General features: G+C 40.8%; 3 protein-coding genes across 3 annotated transcripts; all 3 read left to right on the top strand.

Moving 5' to 3' along the window:
• Positions 1 to 764: 764 nt before the first annotated feature.
• Positions 765 to 1,772, top strand: LOC140541968 (chemerin-like receptor 1). The gene has a single exon (XM_072664781.1). The coding sequence runs from the start codon at positions 765 to 767 to the stop codon at positions 1,770 to 1,772; it is 1,008 nt and encodes a 335-aa protein (XP_072520882.1).
• A 6,283-nt stretch (positions 1,773 to 8,055) lies between these two features.
• Positions 8,056 to 9,021, top strand: LOC140541862 (chemerin-like receptor 1). The gene has a single exon (XM_072664658.1). It carries the CDS (start codon positions 8,056 to 8,058, stop codon positions 9,019 to 9,021), a length of 966 nt encoding a protein of 321 aa, XP_072520759.1.
• A 5,526-nt stretch (positions 9,022 to 14,547) lies between these two features.
• LOC140542041 (chemerin-like receptor 1) lies at positions 14,548 to 15,489 on the top strand. The gene has a single exon (XM_072664866.1). The coding sequence runs from the start codon at positions 14,548 to 14,550 to the stop codon at positions 15,487 to 15,489; it is 942 nt and encodes a 313-aa protein (XP_072520967.1).
• Positions 15,490 to 16,240: the final 751 nt, after the last annotated feature.

Below are 16,240 nucleotides of genomic sequence, written 5' to 3'. Positions count from 1 at the left end.
ATTCTTACAAGCTTACTTCTGCTTTATGACATGACATGTCAATATGCTGGAAGTATTTGACAGTATTTATGCTTAAAGGTATCTTTGGACTCCAGAAAATTCACAGCAGATTATGAGATTTGGTTAAATTATAGGTCTGTAAAGCAATACTTTGTAGTGATGCTCGGAGAGGCCGACAGCCGGCATGGTGGTGATGCTAGCACTGCGACAGAGATGCTAATGCCATGCAATACTTAAAAAAAGCAATAACCTATTTGTTTATAAATTCCGTTTAAAACATTTTTCATATGGTTTGATATTTTGCTGTGTTCATGGACATTGATTTAAATGTCCTTTATTTTTTTGTATTATGCTACAGATCTCCATGCTTAGTGGGTGGATCTTCAGTCCATCCCCCAAACAAAACAAATTAAGTCGTACTTCCTGGTTAACCATCTGGTAAACAGAGCCTTCTAATGAGCACTCGAACACACCACAAAAAAGCTCTGAAGTCGCAAGTATGAACATTTAAGGTGGGCTTGGAGGCAGCGTTATTTCAGCAAACACTGATGAAGTGATGAATGGCCTACTTTATGATCCCTGTAAGGTGCTTAAAGGTAGTGAGTGCCTTGGGTTCTTCCAATATGGGTGAACAGAATGAGCTGGGCACAAGATTATTCAGTTCAGGAGTATACTTTCATCTAAATGCACAACTAAACACTTCTGTAAGGGCTTTTGGATAACTTTTGGTTTCTGTTTGCTTCACAGACTCAAGAAGTATCATCATGACTTCACTCCCAGTTACAGAGACAGGATATTCTGGCTTTGAAAACCAAAAAAACCTGAATGAGAGTTCACCAATCTGCCTGGAAATAAATTGTATTTTTTACGCAGTAGTGAATTCACTTATCTTCATCCTGGGTATTGCTGGAAACGGCCTGGTCATCTGGATCGCTGGGTTTAAGATGAAGAAGTCGGTCATCTCCACGTGGTACCTGAGCCTGGCCGTATCCGACTTCATCTTCTGCTGCACCCTGCCCTTCGGCGTCATCCATAAAGTCCAGAAAGACTGGATCTTTGGTCTGTTCATGTGCAAGTTCAGGTACTTCATCAAGTTCATCAACATGTACAGCAGCATCTTCATCTTCGCCATCATCAGCGTGGACCGCTGCGTGGTCGTGATGTTCCCTGTGTGGGCGCAGAACCAGCGCACTGTGAAAAAGGCCTTTCTAACGGTCCTGCTAGTTTGGATCATCTCGACAGTGCTCAGCATGCCGCTGGCCATTTTTCGAGACATAGAAAAGAAGAAGGAGGCCAAGCGTTGCTTCAACAATTACATAAACGATCAGAGCCGTATCGCCTCAGTGGCGTGCAGAGCCGTTTTTGGATTTGTGATCCCGCTTTACATCATCATCACCAGTTATGCCATTATCATGCGAAAGCTAAAGTTCAACCAGATGGCCAAAAAGTCCAAAAAGCCCTTCAAGATCATGACTGTGCTGATTGTTACCTTCTTCATCTGCTGGATGCCTTTTCACACATTTACTATACTGCATATCAAGTACAGGCAATCACATTTTGTCAAAATCGGAAAAACATTTGGTATCACTCTCGCCAACGCCAACAGCTGCATCAACCCCTTTCTTTATGCTTTTATGGGGAAGGACTTCAAGAAGCAGTGTTACGCAGTGCTGTCCAAGATTGAGAATGCAATTGAGGAGGAGAGCCAGTACAGAGTCCAGGGGAAACCTGTTACCATGTCTGGGGAAAGCTACCTTTCAGTTACAGTTTGAGGAATTTAGGGACAGTACCTGAGTTTTACATAAAAAAGAAAAATCATTTAGTTTATTGCAGTTATTATTATTTTTTACGTGAACTGCCTTTTTTTCTTACTTAATTGAACATGAATACTGAATTTTGTTATTGCTTTTTTATTATGACAGGCATCAACAGACTCCACACTGCTAAAAATAAATAAATAAATAAATAAATAAATAAAGGTCAAATGATTGGCAGCAATGTCACCACAAAAAACAACAAGGTGAAATTAAAGTCAAATATTTTGTCATTTCAATTTTGTAATGGATATGTAATAGAATAGGAAACGACAACACACCCTGTATGTAAATAGATGGTCTCAGGAACTAATGGGAAAGATGTATATGTTTGCTGCAGAACCTTTAGTGTTCTCGATGATAACAATTCAGAGCAAATATGTATTAATGTTTCTCTGCAGAAACGATTATGAACGTGTACATCTGTACATTTATTGTTTTTCCAATGAATTTCAATTAGGATGTTTGACTTTAATTTTGTGATTTATGTTTGCTGCCATTTTGTTTTTACAGTGTATACATGAATATAAAACTAAAACTAAATTAAACTCACCCCAAATTACGACAGAAACATTTAATTGTAAATATGGACAAGAAACCTTTTATATTATTATCTGCAAGTTTAATTCTTGATAGATTTTGTCATTTTGCATACATTTCAGTGTAATAAAGAAATACTGAAAAATATTGTATTAGTAAGTAATTTAGTATTTTTTTGTAAAATAAAAAAGGAATACGTCATTATTGGCATAATACTTATAAGAACAGCCGGGTTGTTAATTTACCGATCATTTCTGTACATTTGCTAGGCCTCTACCTAAAAAAATATAAAAAATATATGTAGTTATTTTCCATTAAATTAGGATCTTTTCTTCTCTAAAGTGTATGTCAGTTCAGCACAGCTTGCTATTTCCCTGCTCTAAAATACAGACTAAACCTAACAATAACCCACTTCACATTTGCAAATGTAAGGCTTTTTAATCTATGATTCCTAACTGGTGGTCCCCTTCCACACTTTTAAAGAATCAAGCTGTATTTGTAAAATGACAACTTATTCATAAAACAAGGAACTACACAAAAACAAAAGCTTTTGTGTAGCTAGTGTTTCTGCACATACATTTGGGCATCTGGAGTATTTGCCAACCAAGAACGCTCTGTAAAATAACAGTCTTTTTTTTTTGCCTTGGAGTTTCACAGGTCATAGGCCTCTTTTCCAATGCAGGGCCAAATGATTGAGCCAATGGCAAAACACGATAACCGCTCTGGTGCAGAGCCCAGCTCAGCACAGTTGGCTAACCATGCCAACGGTACCAGAATAGTTTTTCCTTTTAGCCTCTTCAAGTACATAAGCACACATAAATGGATTTATTTTATTTCTGCACACTTTTATATCTGTAATATAGCAGCATTGTATATATCTGGCAGCATTCATAAGACTTTTATTCAGCTTTGTATTCTTATTGTAAAATAAATAAATAAATAATTTAGTAATTTGCCTCATGTTGTTTCTAACATCCAGGCATATCGCAGGACACAAATTCATTTTAATAAAGTTTCACCTTAATTAAAGAAAAATGTAATAAATGAGTCTTACCCACAACAGACTAAATAGGTGGAAGGTCTTTATTATAGAAAACTGTTAGGTAGGTAAAGAAGAAGAAATGCTGAGTCAGACATTGCTGCCGTCATTAGTGTTAGTCACTGATTCTTAAAATAGCTTAAAGAGCCATTTGTGTGTAAATGTGTTAAGACTGGTAGGATAGGGGTTGCTTTAATTACTTTAAAGCAACTTTTTTCTTACTTAAAAATGACTTTCTTTAAATTTCTTTTGGCTAATCAGGTGAATGGCTTGATTAGCCAATGACTATATAAATGAACACACAAACGAGATAATGCCGTCAATCCAGACACTATATTATAAGAGCCTCCTTACCTCGCTGCCACCAGCCATGCCAGTTAGCTACACGGTTCTCTATAACTCAGCACCTTGCGAGTAAGCCGTATAGTTAACTTTTTTTAATATTTGTTTTTACTGTTCATTGTGGTTTGCTGCACTGCGCTATCGTAAGCATATACTTATGTGCTCACTTTCTGCTATCTGTGGATGGTGAGTTAGCCAGCTTGCTAGTTTTGGACACCTCCGTTGTGTGACTGTGGTTTTACTCATTGTTGGTGTCTTCCCTAACTCAATGTCTTTTTTCTCATGAACCAGCAACAGGTAAAGGTGCAAAAGGTAAAGGTGCATGTATTTGTCACTGTACAGTGTACACTGTACAGCGAAATGTGTCCTCCGCATTTAACCCATCTGGTAGTGAACACACACTCACACACACACATGTGTTAGGGGCAGTGAGCACACACGCACACACCCAGAGCGGTGGGCAGCCAACTCCAGCGCCCGGGGAGCAGAGAGGTAAAGGGCCTTGCTCAAGGGCCCAACAAGGAAGCAAGTGCAGAATTATGGTAAACTGTGATTACGCTGCAGGGCTAAAATTGAAGTGAGTGTTGAATCAGTCAGATTGGTCAGGTCATGGATTTATAAAAATACTAGCTAATTCATTGAAAAGGAAAAAGATGACTTGCCAAGTCTGTTGAGTCATGTTGTGTCTGATTGCATGACTAAGGAAGTAGTGGGAAGTGTTGCATCAGGTTAGAGCGCTGAAAACACCCTGTCTCACTGACCTCACTGATTCTGGACTCAAACAGAAAGAGCACCCATCCTTAAGAATCACCTTGAGGGCATGACGTGTCTGGTCTTTACACAATCACTCCACTCGACCACTTCAGATATCTGTGTTCTCTCATAATTTCAAGTACCTTCCGGAAATGACCCATCCCACATAGCACCAATTTAATGCCCTCCATTAACCTGCATGGGCTGCTGCTTAAAGGGCAGATTAATGTGCTATTATGACGGGGCATATTTTATGTGCTCAGTTCCTGAATGCACCACTTTTTAATATAATTTGATTCTGGTAGTTGTTCTTTACTCAGTTTTATGAGGATGGTCCAATAGAAATGCTCCATATTGTGCGTGACCGTGACAATATGCTACCCATTATACTGTACCCGTTTTATACCCATAATTAAAATATGTGGGCTGCTGCTCAAGGGACTCACACGACATGAGATGGGCCCAGAATGAACATCAAAACTATTATTGGGTCCATTATATAGCCAATCATGAAGCCATATGGATATGCTGGAGGGGATTATCTGACTGCCAAAAAAAATCCATATTGGCTAATCATCTCAAAGAGCCCATGTTATGGAAAAATTGATTTCCCTTGCCATCATATGGACAAATGCATTGGGTCACCTGCTCATCCATTGTTGCATCTGGCAGTACTTCTCAACAGGGACTAGACAAGCTGTGTGTGTGCCCGTGCACACATTCTTAAAGCAGCTGAATGTATTCATTAGAAGGGGTGTCCACACACCTTTGGACATTTGCGTGCATGTAATATGTGAAACTGTCCACACAGTCCATATATGGAAACTAAGAAGCAAAAAAAAGGTCCCGTCTCAGCCTACTGCACTTCTCTCTAAACTGCAGTAAACTGAATTATACTGACTTAACGTGACTGAATGATGTGGCAAAAAAAATCAAATAAACTGAAATGAGTGGAGGTGCATCCATAGCCATAATGGTTAGAAACGCAGGCTTGGGACTGAAAGATCACCGGTTTGATCGCCTAGACCGGCAGAAAGTGGGGTGGGGGAGTGAAGGAACAGCGCCCCCCCCTTCAACATTCATGGCTGAGGTGCCCTGGAGCAAGCCTCAACTGCTCCCCAGGCCCTATGGTGGCTGCCCAGAACTCTGTGTTCTTATTGCCTCTGTTGTGCAATGACCATAAAGGCTGATCTTTATCTGATCCTAATCCATGTAGCTGGACTGGGAGAGATAGCAGCAGCTCTGCATTCCCCCTGCCCATTGGACTGAGTTGTCAGTCTTTGACAAGATCTCCCGAGCTCCTGAAACATCTGTTCATCTGTTAAACAGACAACTCCATATAATTCTGTGTAAAATCCCATGCCTGAAACCTCGGTTTTAGTCGTGTCTCACAAAATTTCGTCATACGTCGTTATCTGAAAAGTTGTCCTGTTTCATGCAGACCTGTTTCTGGCTTTGAACGTGTTGAGGCCTGTTGCCCAACTGGGCAGGGGACGTGCTGCAGGAGAAACGAGGTGTGTGACTCATAACTTGCTTTTAGGTTCTGGGAAACAAGTCCGACGCATGCAGGCACTGACTGTTACGGAATTTCACTAAGGGGTAATAGTATGACCCACAACATAAGAAGCAAAGCCACCAGCTCTACAGCACTGGACTGAAAGGGGCACTGAACGGTAGGTCAATTTTTTTGATTTCATGTAAGCACATAGCTTACTGAGGCACACCTTACAGCACACAGAATACAGACAGACAGCTTTGCGAGCTTTATGTTGTGTGTATCCTTTAATATGAGGGAGATCTCCTCATATTACTCTATCGGTTCAAACACTGCCAGTTCTAGATCTGTCTGTGTAGAAGATCAAGAGGTTCAGGCTCTTGCTTTTAGGTCTTGTTTGGGCTAGATTTAGGTCAGCAAATCCCTTGAAGATAATGCTGCAATGCAAAGCATAGCTGGAGACCGAGACTAAAAGATAGGAAACCCTCTAATAATAAAGGGCAGCATTCATAAGCCTTCATAAGAACTACATAAGTCTTTCAGGACTTTTAGGGATTGAATTCAGACAAACATCAGTTGGCATATCTTCTGAACTCAAGAAAGCAGCCTTAACAATGTATAGGTCAGTTGTCATGAAAGGCTTATGTAGGCCTAATGTAGCCTAATGAATGCTGACCTTGATACTCACCAGACAAAGCTACTAAATTAAAGTAATAAAGCCAAGTCTCAGGACAATGTCCAGGTCTTGAACATCATCTAATGCCATTTACTACTACATGGTACTACTGCCATTTCAAAACGTCCTTCTGCTTAAAGGGTTAAGTCAATGAAAATGCAAGGATTGCAATAACAGAGCAAATGGGAAACTCATCTAGATGAAAACCTCCGGTGTGCTTCCCTCCGTCTTCACTCACACGGTTGACAGATTTGCTTGTGGGCATGAAGTTCCTTGTTGCAAGTCATGACCTGCCTCATGAAATGTTTATGGTACAATCAAGGTAATGTTTTGTAGCAGGGTTCAAACACAGGTTGAAGGAAACCTAATTTGAGAACTACTTACATAGGGTGTTCATCAAGACATCTATAAGAGCTTGAATCAGGTCTCCAGACACTCCTTTAAATGAACGGGTTCAGCTGCATTACTGACACAGGCATTTAGCTGTGCATGCACAGCTTGTTTAATCACCATAGAAAAGCATTGTCACTACAACAGGAGGCTCTGGACCAGCCACCTATGAGTTTAAAGTCACCGTGCTCAAGGCTATTGGTTAATAAGCCCTGCAGCACCAGGCTGTCGAGCCTGTGGAACTGACTTCTCTACAGTGCTGGAGCTCATGCCTATACCTCTGAGCTAAGTTCTGAGAGGCATTTTTAATCTGTAACTAACCACGCCCTCATGGACGAACGCAATGCCATCAAATCCTTACAGCTATGCTCCGAAATCCAGCGTAAGGGCTTTGTGGAAGAGTGAAGGCTGTTTCTGCAGGGCAAACAGACTTTCTATTATTACCCCTGTTTTCAAAAGTAGCTCTAGAGGAGCAGGTGTCTACAAACTTGTGTATTTAGAAAATGGTACTTCATATGTATTTATGAACAAGCTTATGCCACCGTTTTCAATACGGCCTTAAACTGAAGGGTGGGCAGGTAATAAGAGTGTTATGAAGCTTATTCGGCTGGTATGTCCTACATCCTTAAGGACTGGAACATGGTAGTGAACTCCATGTAGGTAGGTTACGATAATGGAGTGAGAATGATGGCTCTTACAGGGCTGAATGGGAGGAGTTTGGGGCATGGACCATCCACCAAAATTAAGTTGTGTCATGACTCTACTTAATATATCTGTTCTATGGGCAATTTTGCTACTGATACAGTATGCCAACCTTAAATGTGCCACAGGAAGCATTCATTGAGTACTAACAAGTATGTGACAATTTTTTCTCCTTTACAACCCTGTTACTTTGCCTTTAAAATGAAACCCAAGGCTCATGACAAAAAATATTAGCTGACCTTATTGGCATTTACTGTCTGCTCTAAACCCTCTTTTGGTTTGCTGTACAGATCCGAGAGGCATCATGAATCAAACCCCAGGCCTTCAGAACCAAACAAGCCTGGCTTCGCAGATCTGCACAGACCCAGTGTGCCTTTTTTACGCAGTAGCGAACACGATCATCTTCATCCTGGGATGTGCTGGAAACGGCCTGGTGATCTGGATCGCAGGGTTTAAGATGAAGAAGTCAGTCATCACCACCTGGTACCTGAGCCTGGCCGCGTCCGACTTCATCTTCTGCTGCACCCTGCCCTTCGGCGTCGCCCAAAAGGTCCAAAACGGCTGGATCTTTGGTGTTTTCATGTGCAAGTTCAGATACTTCATCAAATTCCTCAACATGTACAGCAGCATCTTCGTCCTCCTGATCATCAGCGTGGACCGCTGTGTGCTTGTGTTGTTCCCTGTGTGGGCGCAGAACAAGCGCACCATCAGAAAGGCCTCTGTGATCGTGGTGTTGGTTTGGATCATCTCCGCAGTAATCAGCATGCCATCGTTAATTTTCAGGGGTTTAAAATTCGATCAGACGATGCGCTGCAAAAACATGAAAAATGAAAGCCGCATTGCCACGGTGTCATGCCGATTCGTTTTGGGATTTGTGATCCCACTTCACGCCATTGTCATCAGTTATGTAGTCATCATGAAAAGGCTAAAGTCCAAACAGATGACCAAGTCCAAAAAGCCTTTCAAGGTCATGACGGTGCTGATCGCTACTTTTTTGATCTGCTGGCTTCCTTTTCACACTTTTTCCTTCTTGGCAATAAGTTACGAGTCTATAAACTGGATTAAAAATGGAAAAGTGGTTGGCATCACTGTTGCCAATGCCAACAGTTGTCTGAACCCTTTCCTTTACGCTTTCATGGGAAAGGACTTTACCAAGCACTGTAATACGGTTCTGACGAAAATTGAGAATGCAATCGCGGAGGATACCCCAAACAGAGAAGAAGAGTCACCTCCAGGTACCTCTGGGGACAGCAAACTTTTGACTATTTGAAGTGCTGAATCACTGTTGGTGGAGGGGGGGGGTGTCCTTTGATGGACTCTTATTCCTGATGTGTACAGTGTAACTGTAGATAAATGTCAAACTGTAGATAAAAATGTGTTATTTTTTTAAAAAGTGTGTGTCCTAATAGAGCAAACAGACAAATATACAGATCAAATAGAATTGTTGTAAGCATACAGGTTGGTTGTACTTCTGGATGGATAATTCTACAGAGAACAAGAGAGAAACTGCGAGTGTGACTGTTGCTGTGAAATAGGTGTTGGTTGCTAAAAAGCTGCCAGGTCCACATACAGCTGTGGCGCTAAACTTTCGCCTAAAACGTATGGTGCCAAAATCTTTGCTCCAAAGATGTTTCTGAAAAATTCTGAATATGAAAAAAATAGAGCTGTGCCTACAAATGTTTGGCAAAAATGTACGGTGCCAAAACCTTTGCTCAAAGAATGTTTTGGACAATGGCTCAAACAATATGTCTGGATAATGGAGCTGTGTCCACAAACTTTTAGGCTAAAACATAGGGTGCCTAAACGTTTGGAATGGAGTCAGTGTTATCGCGTTTGAGAGAGTTCTCAAGACTTAACACTGACTTGTTCTAGAAAGGGAGTACGGGCCCTAAAACTGATCCTTGAGGAACACCACAGTACACTCTTCTCGGTTGGTCTCATTTAACCTAACGAAATGGAAGCAGTCAGATCTTAATCCAACAAGAACACATTTTAAAACCTGTCCACTAAAACATCATGGTCAGTTTTTGATTGAAAACTAACTTTCAAGCCTCATCACTTTACACACCATCTCCACATTTAACTTTGCATCTCACCTTGTTTATTCTGCACTTATTCCTAGTTATCTACAAACCACACTACAAACAAAATACTTCATCTCTGTTGCAACCGATTAGACACTCTACTGCTCGCAGATCCAGTTCTATGTCATATATATATAAGCAAGTGAGTTTACATCCTGTACCTAATGTATCAACAAATCAATAACTTTACTGACCAACAGCATGTTCTGACAAGCACCTACTGACTTTATGTATTATTTATACTGTACTTTCATACATAATGTATATACACAGTATATACACACACTGTATCTGGACAGTGGACCTATAAGGTGGGGCTCATGGATACACATGCTTAACGTAAGCATTAAAAGGTGTGGTACTTTTTTTTTATTTTTTTTATTTATTTTTTATTTTTACATTGCAGTGCTTAGGGAAGATATGTAGGGTTGTTGGACCTGTGAAAGACTTTAATCTTCAGCCACAATAACCCTCAGGACCCCCCCCCCCCCCCCCCCACCTCCTACTAATGTTTAACATGAACACAAGAAAATGCTCATTGTGAATTGTCTATAATTGTATGATGATTGTGTTTGTTTACTGAATAAATGTTTTTTTAAGATTTAATTATTTATTTGCTTGTGCCCCCCCCTCCCCAAGACAATAACCTGCAAACACCTATAGTCGCCAGATTCATAAATAAGGCGTGCGTCCCAGACACTGTTTTTTGAACGTCACAGTAACACATTGGCTAATTAGTGAGAACCACCGGCTTGTGTCGTTTTCCATTGCATAATATCTGACACTGTCCTCTGTTTGTCTCATTTGCATGCTGTTAGCGTTTCATAACACCACACGTTACACCTACAGTCATTAGCAGATAGACGTGCAGAAACAGACCACTAGGAACGCAGAAGCAAAGCGCTAACAGTTTAAAGCTTGCATGTAAACAGGCTGAGCAATGGCAGTTAAAATTATTTGCTTTTCAGGGCCGCTCACAGAACAGCATAACAGCTTCCCTGCCATTCAGTGACACTGCAATCATCAACGGAAAAAAACGCCCAGACCTTTATTAGAGTTCTGACTCCTTTAACAGCATATACAACCGCTAAAGCCTTGTGTCCTTGTCATCGTGACAGAGTTAGACAGAGTTCGAGAGTGCATATTAAATAAGCAATAAGTTATACAAAGAATATCAACTTGTAAAACAATTACTCGTAAGGGTCTAAGGCCGTGGTTGTGCCCAATCACTCCCATGCAGTGCCATGCAACCTTTTCATTGGCCAGTGGATGGACTGGCCATAGACCACCAGTTCAGTTTAGTGGGCAGTGTACGGACCTGGGGAGATTTTGGGGATTACATTTCTTTGATTTGTTCATTAATTTAGTGATTTGTACAGTACATGTCAAAAGAACTGTCTGATGGATTGTTCCCAGTCTGGTTGTTTCCCCTGGTAGTCAAAGGATTCTGGGCCCAGTAAGTGATCTACATTAAACAAGAGGAAACTAGCTAAACTTGAAGCTGAACCCAATGTCATTCATATAATTTAATGTTGCCACAGTATAGTACAGTATGAGGTCTGTAATTTGTGGAGCATGTGTGGGGCTATTGCTCGCTCCCAATGACTGGACAATGTTGGTAATAATTAACACACTGCTCTGGGGGTATGAAAAATTGTGTGAAGCATCAATAGCAACAAATGTCCAGCTCCATCTGGAACCTGTAACGAACACTAAGGATCCCTAAGGTGAACTAGTTCAGTACAAAATCCTGGCACAGAGCTGCCAATGTGACATTTGTACCTAACTGACAAAATCACTGACTCCTGCTCATTCCCGCAGTCCATTACATAGTTTCACCTGAAACTGGTTTATTTAGTAGCGCAGAGCTTACAAAGACAAGAGAAACACATTCAGCTTGAGTGTTACTCACAGAATGTGTGGCTGAATACTGAGTACTTAAAGAGTTCTGCACCAATACATTGTTTTGCAGTATGCAATATACAAGCAACATGCTCTTGCTCAGAGAACCAATAGCAGCACAAAGAGGAACTGAATGTGTGGACACCTAGAACTGATCTGTCCCTCACCATGAGCAATATCATCATCAGCTCTGAAGAACTGTGCTAAAACAGGCCCTGGCAAGTAAGTCATGCTTCATTTAAAGTAAAGCTTGTGTATTTTTCACTAGAGTCCTACACTCTTTTACTGGGTTGTTTAGTAAAGGAAATTTGTGTGTGTGTGTGGGTGTGTGTGGGTGTGGTGGTTGAAAATGAAAACAATGGAAACCTACAGTAGACAAAGACCTTTTTAAAAAATGTCCAGTCAAGTCAAACGACCCCTTTTGAGAACTACATAGACTACATACTGTTTTTGCTTAAAGCAGTTGTCTCCAACACTACTCCTGGAGAGCTACTTTCCCTGCAGACTTTTGACCCAAGCCTAATCCACCTCTCCTGATCCAACCGGGCAACGAACCATTTCAACTCTCAAAGGGTTCTTCCAAGTTGTCATGGTGTTCTGTAGAAACACTGCCGGATACTTACATTTGTCCCTCAATCTATCTCAACAGTCAGTTGGAACAGAATTAGTCTATCAGTTCAGACAATGGCCGGTTTAGTGCATCTTATGGAAAACTCTAAATAAAGGCTAATCTGCAGTTGTGTTCTTTTTTTAGTGCAAATGTATCTTAAGTGTGTTCCTCAATGCAATTGATATTCAGATTGCTGAAGTTCTTCAAAATACAAATGTCTCAATGCTATGAAGGTCATGCTTAAGCTTTCTTAAGAAAGTGTCTGTGCTAAAAGAGGAAGTAACTGTCGTCAAAGACATGTATGAAGAAGAAGAAGAAGAAGAAGAAGAAAAGTGAGAATGGAAAATGGAGATAAAGAGCATGAGATTTATTATGGCAGATAATAATCTATCTAAATATTTTATTTTAAGTAAAAAGTCAACTTCAGCCTCACCTGCTAACCAGTTAAGACAACAGGTTAATGTGGCGATCTCACCAGCTAATTTGCATTACTGGAACGAACTTCATGTATCATGTCTTATGTTATTTCTTCTTTCTTCTCTGTCTCTGTCTTTTATTAATTACTAATTATGTAAAGCTGCTTTGTGACGACAACATTTGTAAAAAAAACGCTATACAAATAAATCTGACTTGACTTGACTATCAGAACAGGTACTATAAATATTTTGAAAAAGAAGCCATGCTAACTTGGTCTAACTTCCTAATGCAGCACTAACGGGCTAAGGCAGCCCACTGAAGGCTGATAACTAGCCTAGTCCTAGCTAACCTGCTTACCTGAAGATAACAGGTTAACAAGCTAACCTGACAAAATAAGTAAATCAATAAAATGACCAAAGAAACTCAATTACAGTTTAGTTTTCAACATTTGCTTTATACAGTCTGCACTGTCCCACCTCCTGTATCCAAAACCAAAATATGGTCACCCTAGTCTAGTCATACATCCCTATCCTGGTCTTACTTCCTTTGGTTTCTGATTGTCATTTTCGGTAGATATCATATCCGTACATTTTCGAAGTACCGCTCAGGAACTTTGGAAGGACCTCAAAAGGCACTGCAGCTTCAGTAGATTTAGGAAAAGAAACAGGTAAGATTTAGGTAAAGAAACAACCCAGGGTGACAGCAAAAGATCTGAAGACATCATTGGCACAGGCTAACATCTGTGTTCATGAGTTTGGAGTCCATAAAACTGCACAAGCAGAGTGTCTGCACTGCACATTATCCTGAAAATATCATCAAGTATGGTGGAGAAAACATCATGATTTGGGTCTGCTTTGCTGCATCAGGGCCTGGCCAGCTTACAATCATTGAGGGGAAGATGAACTCCCAAGCGTATCAAAAAATTCTACAGGATAATATGAGAGTGTGTGTGTACATCAGCTGAAACTCAGCTGAGGGGAGGGGGGGTTAAATCGTGCTATGGGCTTGTGTTGCATCCAGCGACACAGAAAACATTCCATTGACAGAGGGCAGAAATAAATACCAGCAACATCTGGAAGCAAACATCATACCATTAACAAAATAAAACCAAGAAGCTTCTATAGCAGGATAATGATCCTGAACACACCGCAAGATTCACAGTGGACTACCTCAAAATGCGCAAGCTAAAGATTTTGCCATGGCCCTCACATTCCCGACCTAAACCTCATAAAAATCTGTGTACAGACCCCCAAACTAGAGTAGACCAACAAGACCATGAAGGGTGCCAAAACCTTTACTTGCTTTTTTTTGTCATTTTGCTTTTTAATTTTGATGGAAAAAGACATTTTGATCTTTATTTATCCATATTTTTGGGAACAAAACTAAAATAAGGACATATAATCTTACCCTAGTTTTGCCAGACCGCCATTGATTAAAAAAAATGGAGAGTTTGGGACCAAAATATCTGCGACATAAAATGACCTCTATTATGTTTCATGTAGCATTTCATGTGATCCTGGCTGGTAAAGGACTCAAATCTTGCCCTTAAGCCGTAAGATGTAGACCACATATTTACTAGTGTTTAGATGCCTAAAGATTAATTAGATTTTGTTATTGCTAATGTCTATTAAATAATATATGGCAAAACATTCAAGACATTAACAAGGAAAGTGTACAGTGCAAACTCTACAGTCTAAGATCTCTGTATCTGAATATTTCACACCTAATCTCATACAGCTAAATGTTTTCTGTTACTGTTTGCTTTACAGAATCAAGAGGCAGCATGAATTCAACCCCATCGTCAGAAACACAATATCTCAACAATGAAAACCACACCTACCCGAATATCACTAAGCCATCTTGGGTAGAGGCTATGTGCATGTTCTACACAGTAGCCAACGTGACCATCTTCATCCTGGGTATTGCTGGAAATGGCTTGGTCATCTGGATCGCAGGGTTTAGGGTGAAGAAGTCGGTCGTCAGCACCTGGTACCTGAGCCTGGCTGTATCTGACTTCATATGCTGCTGCACCCTGCCCTTGGGTGTTCTCCACAAGTTCAAAAACGAGTGTGTCTTCGGGCTCTTTGTGTGCAAGTTCAGGTACTTCATCAAGTTCATCAACATGTACAGCAGCATCCTCACCCTCGTCATCATCAGCGTGGACCGCTGTGTGGTCGTGATGTTTCCTGTCTGGGCACAGAACCAGCGCACTGTAAGAAAGGCCTCTGTGATTGTCATGCTAGCATGGATCATCTCAGCGGTGCTCAACGCACCACTGGTTATCTTCCGAGACACTCAGAACAAACCGACGATGCTTTGCATCGAAGATTACATAAATGATGGGAAGCGCATGGCTATAGTGACAGGCAGATTTGTTATTGGATTTGTGATTCCCTTCCTCGTTATTACTGTCTGTTATGTGCTCATCATGCAAAAGCTGAAGTTCAACTGGGGGATCTCCAAAAAGCCGTTCAAGATCATGACGGCAGTGATCGCTGCTTTCTTAATCTGCTGGCTGCCTTATCACACTTTTTCTTTATTGGAATTAAAGTACAAGAGATCAAATCACTTTGTCAATCTTGGAAAAGTATTTGGAGTCACTCTCGCCAACGCCAACAGTTTCGTGAACCCATTTCTTTATGCTTTTATGGGGAAGGACTTTAAGAAGCAGTGTTATGTGCTTTTAGCAAAGATCGAGAACACATTTGAGGAGGAGGACCAGTAAACCTCTGCTGTACCTCTGGGGTCCTCTAGTTGACTTTTTCCATTCCTGATATCTTCAGTATAAGTGTAGATAGAAGTGATGGCCAACACTGTGTGTAAATTATGCCCCCAAATAGAGTAAACAGACTCGAATATAGAGCTGCCCAGGCAACCAATGGGGTGGATTTGTACTTTATGTAGCTGATTTTTATTACAAAACCACATTAAAAACAATCAGGGACAAGTGATCAATAAAAAATGATGTGTGTCAAAGACATTTCAAATATGGAACATTTCTGTGGCCATAAGAAACAATGATTTTGCACATCCAGTTTATCGCAGTTTGCCCTTGGGTTTTTTTTTTTTTTTATCATGGTCTAATGGGGAAAAAGAGTGTTCTCCTTGATGACAAAGTTAGAAAAATCAGGTGTCACAAAAACACTAGGAAACAGGAACCTGACAGTCAAGCAGCAGCATTGTCTGGCACATATTCTGCTTTTTTAACATATGCAAACTGTGCCTTGTACCTCTGGCCTGTGGATGGACTGGCCAAGGACCATCAGTTCAGTTCAATGGGCAGTGTACGGACCATGAGGCCTGGGCATATACTGCGTTCGTTTCATGTGTTCATTAATTTAGTGATTTGTACATATTCAAGAGCTGTCTAATGGTTTGGACTGTCCCCAGTCGGATTGTTTTGCCTGGTAGGCACAGGGCCCACTGTCCCTGCTCATGGCTCTATCCTTATTCACTACTATGCTTGTGATGATCAA

Source organism: Salminus brasiliensis, chromosome 20, assembly GCF_030463535.1.
Source record: "Salminus brasiliensis chromosome 20, fSalBra1.hap2, whole genome shotgun sequence".
NCBI lineage: Eukaryota > Metazoa > Chordata > Actinopteri > Characiformes > Bryconidae > Salminus > Salminus brasiliensis.
This window is presented reverse-complemented; position numbering and strand designations above follow the sequence as displayed.